The sequence below is a fragment of the Sinocyclocheilus rhinocerous genome, unplaced genomic scaffold (assembly GCF_001515625.1).
Source record: "Sinocyclocheilus rhinocerous isolate Xijiao unplaced genomic scaffold, SAMN03320098_v1.1 scaffold252, whole genome shotgun sequence".
Lineage (NCBI taxonomy): Eukaryota > Metazoa > Chordata > Actinopteri > Cypriniformes > Cyprinidae > Sinocyclocheilus > Sinocyclocheilus rhinocerous.
The window spans coordinates 147,036-167,444 of NW_015625591.1; the positions used below are offsets into that span (position 1 = coordinate 147,036).

Sequence of the window (20,409 nt, forward strand, 5' to 3'; positions counted from 1 at the left end):
AGTGAGAATTCATAAACATCTTTATTTTAAGGCTTCACTCCAAATCCTCGGACATGTGTGGCTGTATGTACAGTAGCTGCAGGAGGAAGGAGTTGAGGAATCTTGTTGGTGTTTGGGGTGTTTAGATGCATCAGAATGAGGAGTTTCCCTCAGCTGCTTGCACTGAACTTCCTGTGTAATGTGCCCTCCATCAATGTGCCATACATGAATCTTGTGCAAGAGCAGGACTTGGGGCTTTAACACGTTTTCTGGATAATTCCTGGTAGCAGAAATAAATGAAGGCATCATAAAACAGAACATAACGAGACACCGTGAAGAACAAACAACACTGGAGAGAAAAAAAATAGGCATGTGTCTCTGTATGTGCCTTTTGTGAAGTGAAAATCGAATACTTGTGTACTTCAGTATTCAATCCATAATATAAAACTTTGTAGAGGCTTGGTTAAAACCAACTTGAGTCAAAAACATCCTTTCAGTATCCTTTCACCATGACTGGATTCTTTTATTTTATTTTAAAACTAGTAATCTAGTATTTCTCCTGGTTTTAAGGTTGTTCCTGTGTCCCAACTGATGGTGCCATCTTGGCTTTGTCTTGGCCAGATGGACATTTGGAGTCATTAGGCTCAGGCTCATGTCTCTTGCTGTTGGCATGCTTGGGCGTGCCGGGCGGATGGGACACCTGCCCGTTCTTCTCGTCTGAAAAGAGCTGTTTAATTACGTCAAAGAAGTTACTCAATGGGCTGCCTGGGTGCACCGACGGGAGAAGAGGAGAAGAACAAGAAAACAAGAGAGAGAGACAGAGAACAAATACATGAACAATGAGGATCACAGACGAGGCAAGATGAGATGATGAGAGGCAGGATGAGACTGCATTAACTGGAGACAATAAGCCATGTATCGGAACACACTGACATGGATACAGCACACATCTGCAGGCATGTTCAACTGTTTGACAGTACAGCTGTATAATTGCTCAAAGGTCTTATTGTGGTAGTGAGTATCTGTGGCTGAACAGTCTCCATCTGATCTGTGATCATCACTGGATGGAATGGAAAGAGATGTGACAGTGTTGATTCATTACAAAGAAAATCAAGGTAGATGGTCAAAGACTTGTTCTTAATTAGACATCATACCTCAAATTCAGGATATATATCCCAAATTGTGTGCATATACATGAATGAAGGATTTAGCAAATACTGTAAGCTATATATACATTAGGGGTGTAAAAATGCATTGGTACACCTGACAATGAAAATTGTCTGATTGCTTCACTTAAAAAATCTGGTATGCGAATTGGACTACTCCGGTCATGCTGTGTTTTTTATTCAATCAAAAGAACCGAACCGGCACATGAGAATTTAATAGAATTATAGAATCAGCCTATACTGGTCGTGTATTATACTTGTATTTTTTGACTCCCTTAAAAGAACTGGTTTTTATGAACAAACTCTTTTTTTCCCCATGTTTTTGGACTACATTGCTCATGCTGTATGTTTTTATTCACTTGAAAGAACTGGTTCAAAGGAAACATTTGTTAGCGAATCTGACTTCTCTGGTCATGCTCTATTATTTTGATTCACTTACAAGAATCAGATTATAAGCTTCATTCATTTGTGAATCGGACTGTACTGGTTGGATTGTATTTTGTTGTATTATTGTTTTTTGACTAACTTAAAAGAACCAGTTCATAAGAATCATTTGTTCACAAATTGGACTACACTGGTCGTGCTGTATGTTTTTGACTCACTCAAAAGAATCTGTTCATGAGAATCATTAGTTTGTAAATCTAACAACACTAGTCACGATATATGTTTTTTACTCACTTAAAATAACTAGTTCCTAATAGTAATTTGTTCAGGAATCAGACTACACTGTTGCACTGTGTTTTTAAATCACTTAAAGGGATAGTTCACCCAAAAAAGGAAAATTCTGTCATTAATTACTCACCCTCATGTCGTTCATCTTCGGAACACAAATTAAGATATTTTTGATGAAATCTGAGAGCTTTCTGACCCTCCATAGACAGCAAGGGAACTACCACGTTCAAGGCCCAGAAAGGTACCAAGAACATTGACAAAATAGTGCATGTGACATCAGTGGTTCAAACGTAATTTTATGAAGCTATGATAATACTCTTTGTGCGCAAAAAACTAAACAAAAATAACAACTTTATTCAACAATTATTCTCTCCCGAGTTACCATCTACCGCCATTATCGAGAGTAACACAACACATGCACGTGCTTTCCTATGCTCGTAAACAAGGCGTCAGCAGCATCACGTGCATGCGTCGTGTTACTCTCAATAATGGCGGTAGTGTTTTCTTTGCGCACCAAAAGTATTCTAGCAGCTTTGTAAAATTACAGTTGAACCACTGATGTCTAGTGATGGGAGAAAGTAACCTTTTCGAAGCTTCGAATCAATTGAACCAATTGCTTCGCAAAATGATTCACTGTTTCGAAGCGCTCGAAACACCACACGCTGGTGCTGCTGCTGGTCAAAACTGTAAATGCAACAAAATCTCAAGTCAAAACATGCATAAAAAATGCATTTTACAAAAACATACTGAAATTATAATGCATTAAATGCAATTACAATAATATACCATTCAATATGTGTGAATAATATGTTTTTAAATTATTATTATTAATATGCAGGGCTTGTTTTGTCTGTTTTATGGAGAGCTTGTTAACTCGTTAACTACTACTCATCCTTTTAATTACACAAATGTTTAGTTAAAATGTCTACAAATTGATAAAACTGATCCGAGATCAGGTAGAAGCCATAGACGCTGATTCAATGGTTCGCCGCTGGGAGGCGATCTCAATGAACTCGCATGATTCATGGGTTCATGCAGATCGCCCCCCAAAGGCAAACCATTGAAATTTCAAAACGTTTCGAAACAGTTATGACGTAACAAAGCCTCATTTAGTGAAATCACGTGACTTTGGCCGTTTGATACGCGCTCCGAACCACTGTTTCGAAACAAATGATTCACAAAGGTTTCGAAGCTTCATGAAGCAGTGTTTCAAAAGCGGCCATCACTACTGATGTCACATTGACCATTTTAATGATGTTCTTACTACGTTTCAGTGCCCTGACCGTGGTAGGACCCTTGCTGTCTATGGAGGGTCAGAAAGCTCTTGGATTTCATCAAAAAATATCTTAATTTGTGTTCCGAAGAAGAACGAAGATCTTACGGGTTTGGAACGACATGAGGGTGAATAATTAATGACAGAATTTTCATTTTTGGGTGAATTATCCCTTTAAAAGAACAGGTTCATAAGAATCATTCATTTATAAATCAGATGACACTAGTCACGCTGTATGTTTCTGATTCACTTTAAAGAACTGGTTCATGAAAATCATTCGTTCATCAGATCAAACAAGCTGTATGTTTAATTATTCGTTTGCCAATCTGACTACACTGGTGGTGCTATATGTTTTTGACTCACTTAAAAGAACAGGTTTATAATAGCCATTTGTTCAGAAATCATTTTGCACCATATGTTAGACCCTATAAATGTTGCTAAAAAAAAATTGAAATGAATGCAATCATGAACAAATTTCATGATGTATTGCATGATTTAGTAATGAATCATAATTATATACAATCAGTGTCAGTGCATATATTTACACCCTGGTATATATATATACTGTATACAGCTAAATATATTCATGCTAAATTCATCATTTCTGATTCAAATCAAAGGCCAAAAATGAAATCTCATAAATGGATTGAAATTTAGTGGTACAAATTGTTGCAGATTCTGAATACACTTGACAGCCGGCCCAGAAGGATTAACTACACACCATATTTGACACCAACACAGGCTTGCAAACCATCACCTCTTTTTCCAATTTCATAAGTGACTGAGCAGCAACGGCCTGATAGCACAAGCTGTAACATGGCAGGCCGTGGCCTATGTGAACACTAGAGTAGAGTGCCTTAGTTCCAGAGCTTGTCTCTGAGTCTCTCAATACAATCTGGACTCCTCTCAACATCATGATAGAAAGCTCGAAACTGCTGCTTCCCAAGAAAACAGGCAGCTTTGCCACAACCTAAGAGACTCTCAAAGAGACATGACAGCTGTGGCAGCTTTGAGACACACAGGACAATGCTTCAGCATTTCTACTGTGAGCCATTACAAATGTTCATCTCCGTTTAGATTTATGCTGGGTAAACTATTGCAGACACAGAAAACTACCAGTACAGCATGGCTATTTTTCTCTTATGAGACGTGTGCTGAGCTCCAGTGAAATAGCTCTGGGCTAAAGACAATGGATTTATGTCTCACACACATGATCAAATTAAATTTGTAGCTACAATATTTTTGAATTTAACCCCACTAGGTTAAGTCAATCTGAACTGACATAATATTAAGATCCACAGCTATGGAATCTTGTATAGTTAGAGCTATACAATAAGGCTTTATTGTATTTTTGCTAAGATCTTGTGTATGTTAGTGAGATTACATGACTAATAATTATTAATAATTACTGTTTTTCTTCTAAATCATTATTAATCTAAGAGCAAACACATACAAGACTGTTGCTTGTTTTAATATTCATATTGTATTTATAGGGCCCTACATAAGTAGGTCACGCTGAGAAAACAAGGTCCCGTTAGGATTCTGCCCCTCATTATACAGTGATTCTACAGATGATTACTTCTATTGTAAAAGTCCCAAATGATCAACATGACAGAAATGTTCAGAGAAAAGAGGTGCTGAGATGATACATACTGACATAAAAGCTCAGACATCACCTTTAAATTAAAAACCTGGTTGAACAGATTCATAAGCGCTGCAGATTAAATGTTTAAATAAATGAGGCCTTTCACAAAAGTGATTCAGATGCAACAATTGACCCACAAAAACAAAGTAAAATGATGCAAGAATTGAATACGGAGACAAAAACAACATGAAGAATGTATGAAGTGTTTTCACTCTAGAGAATTTAAACTTTCATGGATTGTCCTATCAAGTGAGATCATGCACACACACACACACACACACACACACATCTCTGCATATTTCAAATTTAAAGGGATAGTTCATCCAAAAATGACATTTCTGTCATCAATTACTCACCCTCATGTCATTTCAAACCCATAAGATTTTTCATTCGTCTTCAAAATACAAATGAAGATATTTTTTATGAAAACCTAAGAGATTTCTGCTTCTCCACTGAAAGTTTGTGCAAACAAACCTCTGATGCATCAAAGGTACAAAAAGAGATTGTCAAAATAATCCATATGAATCGAGTGGTTTAATACAACTCTTCTGAAGAGACACAAAAGCCTGAATTAAATCTGTTCATTTTGTCTCCTCTTCTGTTTTTCGACGCATTAAAGTTTTGGTTGCATAGACCAAAAAGAGAGGGAGAGAAAACTATCAGGTGTCATTAAAAATATCTTGATTTGTGTTTCAAAGATCAACGGGTTTGGAATGACACAAGAGAGAGTAAATGATGACAGAAATTTCATTTATGTCTGAACTCCCTTTAAAGGGTCTCTGTGTTTAAGTGCCACGCATTGGACAGCGTGTGTATGATAAAGTGATGTACACTGTGGCAGAAGAGTTAAAATAGACCTCTTACCACCCTTTGAACGCTTTCCTGTCAAAGGAACATGACATATTAATGTAACATGTCCAATCAAATCAAATATTCAGCCTAAAATTACATTCTCAATGCACCTCATTGATTTTACAGTAACGGCATGAACTCAGTGATTCAACCTCCTTGCACAGATGTTTATTACGTGGCCACATCTGTTGAGAGAGTGAAGCATGCTGGTGCTCATTGCTGTGCAGGTCTGCTCACGGTCAGTAAGGACACTCAAGCTCTCATGCCCATTCACTCAACAGCCGCCATGACCAACAGCCCTGGGAGAGCAGGGGGTGAAGGGCAAAGCCGGGGGAAGGGAAGGGCGTGATTGACAGGGTGAGAAAAAGGCACATCTTTAATGCTACACTGGTGGTGGGTCTTGGACAGTAAGAATTTGGGGCTGTCCAGCAGAGGGTGCTGTAACAGGCTCTTCACCATGCACACAAAAAAGACATGTGAGAAGGATGTTTTTTTCCATTTCATCTCTCCAGCTGGAACCACAGTCTAGCCCATCACATTTCTGCTCTAGAATGAACAGTCTGAAGCCAGATAATTTACTTGGGACACAGGTTCGGTTTAAGTATCTGCAAGAAACTTCCTGGATATGTATATAAACCCTTGTTAATACACGCGAGTGTGCTCTAACATGCTCTGTGAGTGTGTGTGACTGCTAAGGAGAGTGTGTGCATGTGTGCCAGTGCCTTGCAATGCAATTCTGTGCAATGTGCTTTGATAAGGTCAAATGTGTATTTCCAGAATCTTTAGATCAAACATCACATCTGGCATTAATGGAACGGTGGATACATTGTATTTAACCCTGTGAGAAGTTTATTTTCATATTAACAATCTGACGGCCTGAAAATGTCTTTGAAACCACCTCTAACAACCATTTTAAACACTGGAAAGACTCATTTGACCTTGATGGGTGTGTGCAGCGTTCAGTGCTCTACAAGGGTGGGCTAGGCGCCATGCATGTTCAGGATGCTGTGTAAGAGAACAGAAAGAGAGAGAGAGAGCCAGAGAAAGAGGTGTGTCAGTGGAGTGACTGGCCACTCACCAGACAGCTGCTGGACACCAGGCTGGTCATGTGTACTTAACAACTGAGCCTGAATCGTCTCCACCACCCGTTTGAAGCGTCGGCTGGGACCTGCCAGGGACACACACACACACAGAAACCCATTTGAATGTTTCGCAATGATCCTGTACAAACTGGTACATGCCTTTTGAAATGAATGTACATTTATGCTGCCACATCCTGGGTTTATTCCCCCTAGCAGCAGCCTCATAAAATCTAATGGAATGAGGCTGATTTTTATGGTGCATTCGGCCCACGGCTGAGTTTATGACACGTGCACACACACACACACACACGCACTTTGAAATGTGTGACTTTAAGAACAAGATTCAATCCCCTTTGTGTAGCCAAGAGAGCAAAATATAAAAATAAAAAGCGAGGGACAGGGTTTGCAGTAACGGCACTAGCAGCGCAGGATCTTTTCGGATTGTCCTTTGAAACACAGCAGGTTGAAAATGCATAGTGATTACCAGGAGGCAAAAAGGCCTCTTTTAGTTAATTTTTTTTCCATTACCCCCTAGAGCAGTTTGTCTATTTTCAGCATCTTTTTAAGAGAGGGTGAGTGTAATGGAGGAGAGGATTGCTAGCGGAATGAGAGAGAGGGAGAGAAAAAAATGCTCTCACCACTGCAAGGGACAAAGTTCAACATCATCAACCAGCCTCTCCATCACCCACACATACCCCTCTGCATTTCTATTGGCTGTCAGCAAGTTTATGAAATCAAAATGGGCTTCTCACTGTCGGCATGGTTACCTGAGAGCAGTGTGAAAGTGACAGAGTAGATGCCGTTCTCCTTGGTGGCAGCCGTGCTTTCGGAATATGTGATGTCCACCTGGAACTTCACTGGTTTTTGGAACACAGTGGGACCAGCTGTGGATTTGTATTCTGCCCGGAAACTCGTCTGAGACACCACACTGTGGCTGAGGCTGGGAATCTGAGACAAAAAGACAGAGGTTTTAAATGTCTTAAAGGAATCCTTCATCCCAAAATGAACATTATCCCCCCCCATTTTTTTTAATGAAATGAATATAGTATATTTTAGTTCAATAATGTTTTTATTTAAATTTTTTTTATGGGATTTCGTGGTACTAAATTTTATTTTATGAGACCTGAAAATGAAATTTCCAACTTGAACTGTAGTAAACCATAAATGTTTTGGAGAACAGACTTAGGTTTGGTTTTAAGCTACAATTTTTTGAAATTGAGATTTATACATCATCTGAAAGCTGAATAAATAAGCTTTCCATTGATGTATGGTTTGTTATGACAATAGGACAATATTTGGCCGAGATACAACTATTTGTACCCACTGTATATATATATATAATGCTAAACAACTTGTTTTCCAAATTTGAGGTTGATAGCTCAAAAACTGAGCTTTAGTTTACAATGCAGTCATTTTTGATTGATTGCGAAGGGTACAAGGGACCATTTAACTTTTTCAAATCATGTTCATGATTTATTTGTATTTATTTATTTAGTTCACATAGCAAGTGCCAAAACATTTACCAAGTGTTGTGCCATTCTGATGAATTAAAAAAATTAAAATAAAATAAAATAAATAAATACATTTTCAGTCAAAAATGACCAAAGAGCACCAGAGGGGTATTTATTATTCATGCCTTTAGAAACTAATGACTTACTTTCTTCAAAAGGTAAATTTTCAAGTATATCCTGGGCCTTCTTTTCAGTATAATGACAATGAAGGAGACCTTAGCCTGTCAAGTTCCAAAATGACAAAAAAGCTCCTTAAAAGTGGTCTATATGACTTGTGTGCTACATTTTTAAGTTCTCTGAAGTCATATGATTTGTGTGAGTAACAGACTAAAACCTGCTATTCACTGAAAATCTTGACATCCATCTTGGCTCTCTTTCATGTATTCATGAGTTAAGCAATATCAGATTGGCCAATGAATCTATTTTGAATCAGATCTTTTCAGTCAGTTGATACAGTTCAAAAAACTGGTCTGAATGATTTGTTCAACTCAGCTGAGCTGACAGACTTAGTAAAGCTTAACAGCACACTAGAGCGGAAGATTATCAGTGAATAACTTCAATACTGGTCTGTTGTCACACAGAGTAATTGCTTAGCTTTAGAAGACTTGGAATATAGCACACAAGTCTGATACTTCTGATATTTCTATGGTGCTTTTGCATCATTTTTGAAACATAAAAAAAGCCTCAAGAATGTAAGAAAGTTGAACAGGTTTGGAATAGCATGAGGGTGAGTAAATGTTGAAAGAATTCACATATTCATTGGAGACTTACAGAGAGAAAGGCGTGTACAATATCTGCTTTGATGGAGCTCAGAGGCTTGTCCCGAATCACCACAAAGATCTGCTCCTCCTTTTCGAGGTTAATAAAATTTCCAAACCAAGATTTTTTGGCAAGTCTGTGAAGAAGAAAAGCATGAGTAAACAAGACAACACAATACATTCAAACATCACTCAAGTCACATACTATGCATAAAACAAGTATACGTCTCAATAACACTGCATGCTGTCACATACAAAACATACTGTAATGGAGAACTGACATTTCTTCAGTGTGATTAACATTTGTATAATTCTCAAGAACACATTATCTACTCTTCATATATGCCATATCATCATAAACTACACAGCTGAAATGTTTGGTGTCTGTAAGGTTTTTTTTATGTCTTTGAAAGAAGTGTCTTATGCTCACCAAGGCTACGCTTATTTGATCATAAATATAGTAAACAGTAATATTATGAAATATTATTACAAAAATAACTGTTTTCTAATTGAATATATTTGACAATGTAATTTATTCCTGTTATGGCAAAGCTGAATTTTCAGCAGACATTACTCAGTGTCACATGATGCTTCAGAAAACATTCTAATATGCTGATTTGCTACTCAAGAAACATTTCTAATTATTATCAATGGTGAAAATGGTTGTGCCGCTTAATATTTTTATGGAACCCATGAGTTTTCGGAATTTTGAATGAAAGGACAGTTCAAAATATCAGAAATGATTTTAAATAGAAATATTTTGTAACCTTATAAATGTATATACTGTCACTTTTGATCAATGTAATGCGTCCTTGCTGGATAAAAGTGAAAAGTCAAAGCTTCACCAGTATAGAGGAACAGTTGGCAGATGGATTTCATACCATCAAAATACAAGTTTCATTTCAAAAGTGTTGGTTCACAAAAATCATAATGGTGGAAGCCCCCCTGACAGTTCCTGGCTAAAGTAAATAAAGCATTTTTTTAAGGAATATTCCAGACATTTCTAGAGAGCTTGGCTGAATTTTCTCTCGCAGTGAAATGCAGAACATTGAACGTTGTCGAGATGGGAGTTAGTAAGCTGTCAGTCAGTCGGTACGTCTCTAGGAATCAGCAAGAAATGAAAACATGTATGACTTGAAATGAAAAAAGTGACATTACATGGGCTGTCAAACTGTTCAAAACTTATATGATATATGACCAAATTGTGTGCAGCACCATTCAAACCTCAAAAACAATTATTTCAATAAAATCAATTTTATTATTCTTTTCATTTTTTTTTCTTTTAATTTACACATTGCATTTAAAATTTGGGAGTTAACAGATATATTGGTAAACTAGATTAACATGACGGGGTTTGTCATGATACACCATTTGCTGACAACTGAGAAGTACTGAAAAGTTCAAAAGTTTCTAAAACATTTCATGACAAAAGCCTGTGTGGAGGTTTGAATGTTGGCATATGGCTCATTTCTAAACCCTGCTTGAAATCACAGGGATTTTACCACAGTCAGTGACTATCAAGGCCATCTTTGAGCCAGCCCAACATATTGTGACACTCTCTCACCAAGAACTTAAAAAAACAACAGAAAAATAAGAGGGAAAAAAGTTTCCACCGTGGTGCTGCTTTGCGGGCCTGTGAAGCTAAGTGGAACTAAAACTCTGAATTATTCATGATCAACTATTCCCTGATAAAGTCTTCAGCAACAAACTAGGCTAATGGGGCCAGGAACAGTGTTTGGACCACCACATTAACTTTAGCTGCAGAGTTTTCAGAGCTCCTTTCAACTCATAATAAAATTTGAAGAAAAAGGAAGTATAAAAAGCAAAAGTTAAGTGTCTTAATTAAGCAAGCTTTAATTGAGTGTTGGTGATTTAACTCTCAACAGCTCAGGTTTATACAAAAGGTGATACATTTAGACCCACACCTAGCAGAATAATGAGTATTGAACTAACATTTATTTTAATTCAATTATAATTGAGTATTATTTTAATGTTTCTTTCACACTCTGGGATTTAATAAAAATGCATATTTTACGTGATTGTCTTTGAAAATAGCTAATACTTACTCGGGGGAAGACTCTGGTGTTAGGCTGGACATTTCCTCTTGTGTGGGAACTGGAAAGAGACAAAGCGAACAAGCCTCAGTGGAATTTGCATCATACTCTATATCCTGAGAGATTAGGCTTTCACAACCTGAGGAGGGGAATGCTGATTAACCACAGCTAATTACTCCAAACCTGCAGAGATTAAGAGTAATTCAACCCCCCCTCTATCAGCTCATCTAATCCTCTCCCCGCTAAAAGAGGGAAAAAGGAACAGCTGGAGGTGAGGGGAGATGCTTGTGCAGTTTTCATTATCATTACTAGATATATCAGGAGATATAGCTGATAATGGAGTAGCATTGAGTTTATTACCCAACGATCTGTAAAATCAGTCCTTAGAGAATATCACTAGCTAAGAGGGGAACGTCAACCCGAAAACCACAATAAAAAAGGATTAGCAAGCATTGTTCCTTCACCTAAATGCTTTTTACTATATATATGCACATAGACTATGGTGCTTTATTTTACACCTGATCCTACATATCATTGCTTTAGTGCCATACATAATTAGGGTTGAATTAGGGATGCATACCATATTGGTACCATTAGACATCTTGTAATTCATTATTTCATTGTGTATGCCATTTTACACTTAACTTTAAAGTAAGTCATACAGGTTTGGAGCGACATTGAGAGTGAGTAAATGATGACAAAATTTTCATTTCTGAGTAAAGGATCCCTTTAATATTTAAAATCACTAATAATTTGTTAAATGTGGTCTTTTGCAAATCTCAAAATGAATGTCCATTTTTCTTACTGTACATTATAATGTTGTAATAAATTCACTTGTATAATTTAAAACAATTAATTTGAGTTTTTAGTGTTTTAAAAAGGTCATATGATGCGATTTCAAGTTTTCCTTTCTCTTTGGAGTGTTACAAGCTGATCGTGAATAGATAAGATCCCTAAAGTTGCAAAGACTAAAGTCTCAAACCCAAAGATATATTCTTTATAAAAGTTAAGACTCGTCCACACCCTCCTAAAATGCTTTGTTTAAACACGCCCCCACATGTCTACATCACTGTGTGGGAAGATTTGCATAACACCGCCCAAACGTTCACTCAAGCAACTGTCTTTGGTTGAAAGGTTTTGGGGGAGTGGGGGCCTGTGCCGTTCACCCGGGACACAGGCACGTGGGTGGGGCTGTGGTTGGGTGACTGTGTGAGTTCTGCGGATTGTGGCGGAACGGCAAACCGCCGCATGGGCTGTAAGAGCGCATGCACCGAGCCAGCAGCATAAAAAGAGCCAACGCAGCCCATACAAACAACACACGACCCCGTAGTCAACAGGCATTACGGCGCAGAAGCACACACACACCGACACCAAACATGAAAAGATGGTGAACAAGCCACCGGTGATGAGAAGTGAGGGAGGAAATGCAGAAAGAAAGAAAGAAAAAACATGCCATTAGCACAACCAGCAAAGAGGCAACAAGACAGTGGAAATAAAATGTTCCCAAATCAGTGTTCCCAAAACAAATCAAAATCAGCAACAGAAATTAGCAACAAAAAAGCTCTGGGTTGTTGTTGGGATGAACTTAAAAGAGGTGTTGACAGCACTGACTAAGCAAGCAGGAAATGTGTACAAGGCACATGAGCTTTGCTTTAAAGGGCGCTATTGTCAGAATGCCTCATATCAATTGAAATAATCATCATAAATTAGGTAGAAATGACATGTGATACAAGTCACAGAAATATATACTGCCTCAATTAACGAGTTTTTCAAGACAATAGCGCCACACTATCAAAATGGCTAGTGAAAATAAGTGCAGTTGGCCATTAAACAGAGCATAGAGTACAATGCTGCTGTTGGAGGTATGATATGAGGATGCTGTTTGACAGATGACGCTAATAATAATAATAATTGGGTCAGAAACAGGGGACTGATTCAATACAGGCCACTAAAAGTGAAGAGTGTGATTACAATCAGTGAAGTAAAAGCTCATCAAGCATATTGTAAAACATCAAAGAAATACAATGGAGTGTTAACTGTACCAGCTGCAACCCTAGCACGGCATACAGAAGAACACAAATGCAATAAAATTGAATTTTAAAGCTCTTTCATACTACAGGGAAGATTCTTCCATGACAAACCTTTAAGTCTGTGTCTGAGCAGTAAAACTAATCTCAGATGAGCTGTATCAAGGAGTTCTTCACAGACTAATTCAAATTACTTCCACCAAGCCTGTTCTCTATGTGAGCCATTTTCATCAGTGAAAGGGCGACACTGCAGACATTCTCCAAATTTACAACATTTCAAACTGCAGAATATTTGATCAGGTCAGATTCAGAATTGACTTTGGGATGAATCCTGTAGGGAATTCCTTGATGTAACTCAAGAACTGCCTATTGGGAGGTCTTAGTAGTGGATTTGTAATCGGTTAGCCTCTTTAAACAAATCAACTGTAAAAGCTGGCTACATCCAGAGGCTTCACCATTAGTAAGGAACGTCTCGGTTACGTATGGTAACCCTCGTTCCCTGAAGGAGGGAACGGAGACGTCACGTCGGATGACCGACGAAATTGGGATCTCGCTTAGAGAGACCAATCTACTTCGAGTGTAAACTAAACGAGCCAATGCACATTGGCATGCGATTATTGCATCCAGCTGCTGCTGATCACAGCGTGAGTATAAGTAGGCAGCAGATGCACCGCATATTCAGGTTTTCGCTGAGGAGCCGACCCGGTGACCCGGCCGCTCAGCGGTGATACAGGAGCTGTGGCGACGGAATGTGACGTCTCCGTTCCCTCCTTCAGGGAACGAGGGTTACATACGTAACCGAGACGTTCCCTTTCAGTCGGTCACTCTCGACGTCACGTCGGATGACCGACGAATTGGGATCTCGCTTAGAGGGACCAATCTACTTCGAGTGTAAACTAAACGAGCCAATGCACATTAGCATGCAATAATTGCATCCAGCTGCCGCTGATCACAGCGTGAGTATAAGTAGGCAGCAGATGCAGCGCATATTCAGAAGGGATTTTAACAAGCCATTAGTGACTCGGGCTTCAAATATTTCAAGGCAACAAGCCTGTGAATAGGGCATAGATTAGCAGCAATTATGCCAAGCGTGGTAGACTGATTGGGCTAGAAGCAGTGGATCGGTAGCGGCAGAAAGCAATGTTGCTGCAGTATTTCAGCTTATAGGCGATACAAAATTGGCTGTTTTGTTTAACAAAGCTACCGATATACAAAATTATCATTAAAGCTCCATCATCACTAACATTTCTGAGAATTAATCTTACATATTGCATTATGTCAGTGGTCTTCAAGGACTCCCTTGGTGGACAGAGAGACAGAGCAGGGTCCTCTTGTTACATATTTGATCAAATTTAGTGTCGCGTTTTAAACCATGTCTAATAATAACAATGCATATGGTACCATATTAATCTATTCAAATACTTTTATAAACATGCATTACAATTAAAAAATTCGGGCTTCTTAATGTCTTGAAAGTAGTCTATCATGCTCACCAAGGCTGCTTTCATTTGATTAAAAATACAGTAAATATTATGATAAAATTGTGAAATATTATTGCAAATTAAAATAACTGATTTACATATGAATATAACTTAAAATGTAATATACTCCTGTGATGACAAAGCTGGATTTTCGGCATTACTCCAGTCTTCAGTGTCACATGATCCTTCAGAAATCATTCTAATATGCGGATTTGGTGTCCAAGACACATTTTTTATTATTATCCATATTGAAAACAAATTGTGCTGCTTAATATTTTTTGTGAAAGCCACAATGAATTTTGGTGAATAGAACATTTAAAAGAACTGCACTGTTTTGAAATAAAAAGCTTTTGTAACAATGTAAGCCTTTACTGTCACTTTTGATCAATTCAATGCATTCTTGTTGAAAAAAAAAAAAGTACTGACGCCAAACAGTTGTACGATTCTGAACTGTTGAAAATACATACTTTTACAACGCCCAGCAGTACTACCTGTTGAAGACCCCTGCATTATGCAATCTATGCATATATTCATGCTGAATGTCTATAGATCTAACAGATGTGGCTTCTGCCATGAGTTTCTCACCAATGCATATTCTGCAGATAGATGCCAAACCAGCTGGCTAAGGGTTTCAACACAACCAGACTCTCTGTGTAAAACAAAAGATTTAGTATGGATGGAGGGCTTACCCGAGGACTGCTGAGGGGACTAGTGGACAGACCAGAAGAGGCTCCGCTGATGGACCGGGACCTAAAGTTGCACAACATACATAGTAAAAAGGTTTCTGCTGTCATAACTCTATAGGAGTTTCAGAATGTTGTGTGAGTGAAACATGATTAAATAATTGAGTTTATACTTGGACAGGGACAGCAATTTCTCTATGTTTCACTATAAATCTCGCATTTCTGTTAATTATATGTCAACTTTCTATGTAGGCCTATAGGTCTTTTTGTTGATTATGCTATTTTTACATTTTGAGTTGCTATTAAATTTGAGCAATTTATCATTTCTCATCCTAAGAATGTAAAAGGCCATCACAACCTTTTACGAGGTTCTGTATGAGACTCTGAGTTCTTCCAAACCTCATTGTGTATTAGATGGTGAGCTTCAGTAGTTCTCCAGTAAATGATTGGGATTTAATTGACCGTGGACACAATGGGTTTTGTCATCAAGGCAAATTGAAACAGTAAATCATCCCTAACGGTGTCAACATTCAGACTCACACGATTTGACTCCAGGAAAAATTCTATCCATAAACTGATCAATTACATTTGCAAATGCTACATAGATGAGAATTATGCGGTGGTCTCAAACTGTCTCTGATCATTCAAGCGTTAAAATCACAACGCCACATACGCCATGGCCTGATTCAGCACAATGCTGATGTTCATTATATGCCTCTTGCATTCAGCTAATTAGCTTAGCCAAAACACAGTGTCAGGAAGAGAGCTCTTTATATGTGTAATAAATGACTATGGAATAAAGTAATTCATGGGATGAAAGGACAGGCACTAGGGGACAGTAACTATACGAGGTAACATTTCTACTGTTTAAGCATTGTACAGTATTTGTGAAGATTTTATATGTAGTGCATCATTAACATGAAGCTATAACTATATTAAGATAACTATTGCTTGTAAAAATGCTGTTTAAAATTGTATAAAAGATGCAGGGGAGCTTTTCGGTTTAATTAAGTCATTACATTTTGAATTGGAAACATGCATAAACATGTGTTTGATCTATCTAGTCTGTCAGTAAAATATTCATTTACCAATACCTAATTCAGTGGCACCTCTATTCGATGCATTGATTACATAAAAATAAATAAAATAAAGAATATATAAAGAAATATTCAAGGCCCGTTTTATTATCTGGCAGACCAAACAGTCTCAGTGAATGCAGACGTGGGACAGGACTGTGAAACTCAAAGTCGAAGAAAAATGCCTGAACAGATGAACACAAACAGTCGGATAACCTCTGTCTTTCACCTACTGTAAGTGCATGTGAAATAATCTAAAAAAACACAACAAACATCCAGGGTGAAGGCAAGAAAAGCTTGAAGGCAAAACAAGAACGAGGGGAAGAAATTAACAATTTGGGATCTACCAAGGGACAAAAATGCCAGACATCAAACGAAACATGAAAGGCAAAATAAGGGAGATAAGATGCTTTTGATGTGTGTGGAGGGAGCCAGAGGGCCGCTGCTTTACCAAAACTGAGAGGCCAAACCGGGAGGAAAAAACTCTGATTTACACGTGCAACCTCCACTTTTTTTTTAAGTTCCCTCTCAAGCAAACTAAGCTCTTAAGATCTTAAATGTCAGTAGTTGAAATAACAGGCCAGTGCATCTTCAGAACGGAAAAAAAATTATGCGCATGGCGGTGGTTTATACCTCTCCTCCTTGCATTGCAGTATGGGGTTGGCATCTGAGATATCCAAGCTTTTACTGAAAACAGATTTACTACAGTAAGAGAGAGTAAAGTTAGAGTAATTTACAAAAGTAATCATGGAGTTGAGCCAAAGCATCTACACAGGGAAAGGACACAGGGCTGATGAAATGGATCACAATGGACATGGAAAAAAAAAAAAGTAAAGAAGAATTTGTAATAAAATGTGTCAAAGATACAGAAAAATGAAAGGCACATTAACAATCCCATTGTTCCCCTTAAAACCAATTTGAGAAGTCAAAATTCCCCATATGGCACATTCAGCATGCTGCTCGAATAGCTGAGAATAGGATTTTCAGAGAATAGTAAGAACTCCTTTTTCAAAGAATTAAGCTGAGCTCATTGATCTTATTTCTTTTACTCGTCATGTGCAATTTAAAATGCATTTCAAAGCTAGTATGCAGCTTCTGTTAACTGTGAACTTCATTTTGCCAATCCAAAGTTTATTTATTTTTTAACATACATTATTGTCTTCAATTTTCCCTTTCAAGGCTCCACAAAATGTGACATCCTTTCAGCCATTTTTACTGTGGCACTCACTGCTCCGATTGTAGAGTTTCATAAATAATAGAGGAGGAAGAGATGCGCTGCTGTACCTCTGTCCGTGTTGTGCCATGTCGATGGCACGTCTCACAGGAACAGGAGATCCACCCTCTGTCATGCTCAGCACCTCCATAGACTTGCGCTCTGGCCTCCTCTTGTTGTGCCTTGTCAAGAGTGGAGAGTCCACTCGCTTCCTGGGAGGATCTGAAGAGACCAGCATATGATAAATTCAATGATCCCTGACACATGAAAACAGCCCATTATGCCTGTGGAGTTCATAATGGGAAAAATCGAACAGTGAATATTTTTCATTATGTCTCTCAGCCCTCCAAAGCATGTAAATCCAAGTAACATATTTTTTTAGAAGAAATTAATACTTTTATTCAACAAGAATGCATTAAAACAATAAAAAAGTGACAGTAAAGGCATTTATAATGTTACAAAAGATTTCTGTTTCAAATTAATGCTGTTCTTTTGAACTTTCTATTCATCAAAAAATCCTGGAAAAAAAATAATAAATCACGGTTTCCACAAAAAATATTAAGCAGGACAAGTATTTTCAACATTAACAATTAGTAATGTTTCTTGAGCACTGAATCAGTACATTAGAATGATCTCTGAGCAATCATGTGATGATGAAAATTAAAGGGTAATGGCTGCTGAAAATTTAGCTTTGTCATTACAGGAAAAGTGTCACTTTGAAATATATTTAAAGAGAAAACAGGCATGTTAAATTGTAATAATATTTCACAATATTATTATTATTATTATTTTTACTGTATTTTGATCAAATAAATGCAGCATCACAGACTTTTCTCACAAACATTAAAAAATCTTACTGAACCCAAACCTTAGTGTAAATTAAAATTGGCCCCGCTGACTTCAATAAATGTCCCTGGTATTTATTGCGTATGATACATCAGTAAACACATTGTTCTATAGAAAATTATGTTTTCATGATCTTTCATCAAAATGCTGTTTTCTGGCTTTTAAACAACCTGTTGTGTCTACTGGTGTATCCAAGGCTGTGTGGGTGAGGAAATTATGTCACATCACAAAGCTGCTGTGAATGCCATTTCATGTTGTCATTAAGGAAGAAATATAAATGAACAAATCAAATACATAACAAATAAACTGACTGAACTGTTCGTACCAATCTCATTTCTGGGTGGTAGATTCTGATCCTCGTGGCTAGGATATCTCTCTTTACGGTCCAGCAGGAGGAAGTAGATCATCTTTTCCTGGTTATCACTGGAGGTTGAGAGGGCACAAAGAAACAAAAAGCATGTGTGGTCAAGACAGTTGTCTGATATACAGTACAATCTCCAGAATAATCCTCAGCTCAGGCTAATTAACTTCATTAGTTAAAGAGCAAAGTGTAGCATGCACCTCATTCCCTGAGAGCTAAAAGACATCCTGCAGAGATCACAGGATATCTCTCATTTCATTAATGATGCACAAAGACATAAAACATCCGACAAGAGTCTGGACGAGTTCAAAAAGTCTTCAAATTCTCCCAGCGAGAGACCTTGTGTTGATTTTTTCTGCCCTGGACCACACAGCGGGAAGTAAATATGACCGGTCTTTGTTGCAGGCACCATCTGAATTGTTTAAATGCTGGGCAAGAGAAGAGACAGAGGCCACAATATTTTAGGAGGGAACACCCAGGCCATCTATCAGTGGGGCTAACGAAGTTGATCGCACACAGTGAAGCGTGCAGGCGGTAATTGTGCAAGTACAGGAGATGACAGATGAACGGGAGTGAATGGGCTTCTCTAATAGCCCGCAGCCAAGATTCTGTACTGCGTGTTTACTAACCCTAAGAAACAAGGATGTAAAATAATACTACACTCACACATATGGTCTCCAAAAGCAAAAGCACTCAGTCTTGTCTAATCATGGGCAATAAAACTTTGGTATCACGGGAAGCAACCTTCCCGAGGTGAGCGTCTCTTTCTTAGTTACTCACTCGTCTGACAGCAGGTCTTTCATCAGTTTGTTCTTGTCTCGGAAGCAGCCGAGCGAGTACATGCTTTCAAGCACATCTGGGTCGATGTCCTCAGTAGAGGGTAGTGTGCGGATCGCCACTTTCCGTGGCACCGGTTGTTCTGGTTCTGGCTCATTCTTCCCTCCACTGAATAGAAGATCATAACAAGAGCATGTGAAATAATCTAGTGTTCTTGTTTATTTTTCATTAATTGAGCACACATGGTAATCGCCTCCGGCGTATTCTAGGATCCTTGCTGGTGGTATAAGTAACAAACAGGCCCACATGCAAAGCTCTGGAGATTTACAACGGCCATCATTCTACAAATGAACCACCTCCCTGTGTGTTTGTTTATTAAACATTTTGGTAAATTTGATTACAGTTTTCTTCTACCAATAAGAGTGTAGTGGTCTCTCAGTTCAAATGAACACATTATTTAATATATTTTCATATTTAAATCCATTCAGAATATTTCAGTATTTCAATATATCTGTAGAGGTACTATAAAAAAAAATTAGTTTGAACACTGTTTGGACCAGCGGTGCTATCATCATATATGAAAACTAAAATTAAAACTTACCAGGTAAAACCGAAATTAAAAATACATTTTCCAGACTCTAAAAACGAATTATAATTAGGGATGTAACGATTCACTCAACTCACGATTCGATTCGATTCCCGATTTTGATTTCACGATTCGATTCGATTCACAATTATTTTTTTTACAAAATGAGATTTAAGACAAATTATAAATTAAATGTGTCCTTTTATTATTGCTTGGACAAAATACTGTACGTTTCTTTGTGAAATTGAAATATAACACTATAATAATATACTAATATAGCACTTGTAAATTATTGCTCTTTTGTTGGTTTTGATTGCTTCTATTGTCCTCATTTGTAAGTCGCTTTGGACAAAAGCGTCTGCTAAAT

General features: G+C 37.8%; 1 protein-coding gene across 1 annotated transcript in view; it reads right to left on the reverse strand.

The window, feature by feature from the left end:
- Window positions 1-497: 497 nt before the first annotated feature.
- Window positions 498-20,409, reverse strand: part of LOC107757880 (serine/threonine-protein kinase BRSK2-like) — a 147,201-nt gene continuing 127,289 nt past the window's right edge. The window contains exons 10-20 of the mRNA XM_016575488.1: window positions 19,460-19,624; window positions 18,644-18,741; window positions 17,544-17,694; window positions 15,190-15,250; window positions 12,111-12,245; window positions 11,005-11,108; window positions 8,952-9,075; window positions 7,437-7,617; window positions 6,666-6,755; window positions 5,600-5,617; window positions 498-744 (exon numbers count right to left, since the gene is read on the reverse strand). Of these exons, the coding sequence (XP_016430974.1) occupies window positions 545-744; window positions 5,600-5,617; window positions 6,666-6,755; window positions 7,437-7,617; window positions 8,952-9,075; window positions 11,005-11,108; window positions 12,111-12,245; window positions 15,190-15,250; window positions 17,544-17,694; window positions 18,644-18,741; window positions 19,460-19,624 (1,327 nt within the window). The 3' untranslated portion in view covers window positions 498-544. The remainder of the gene's footprint in view (window positions 745-5,599; window positions 5,618-6,665; window positions 6,756-7,436; window positions 7,618-8,951; window positions 9,076-11,004; window positions 11,109-12,110; window positions 12,246-15,189; window positions 15,251-17,543; window positions 17,695-18,643; window positions 18,742-19,459; window positions 19,625-20,409) is intronic.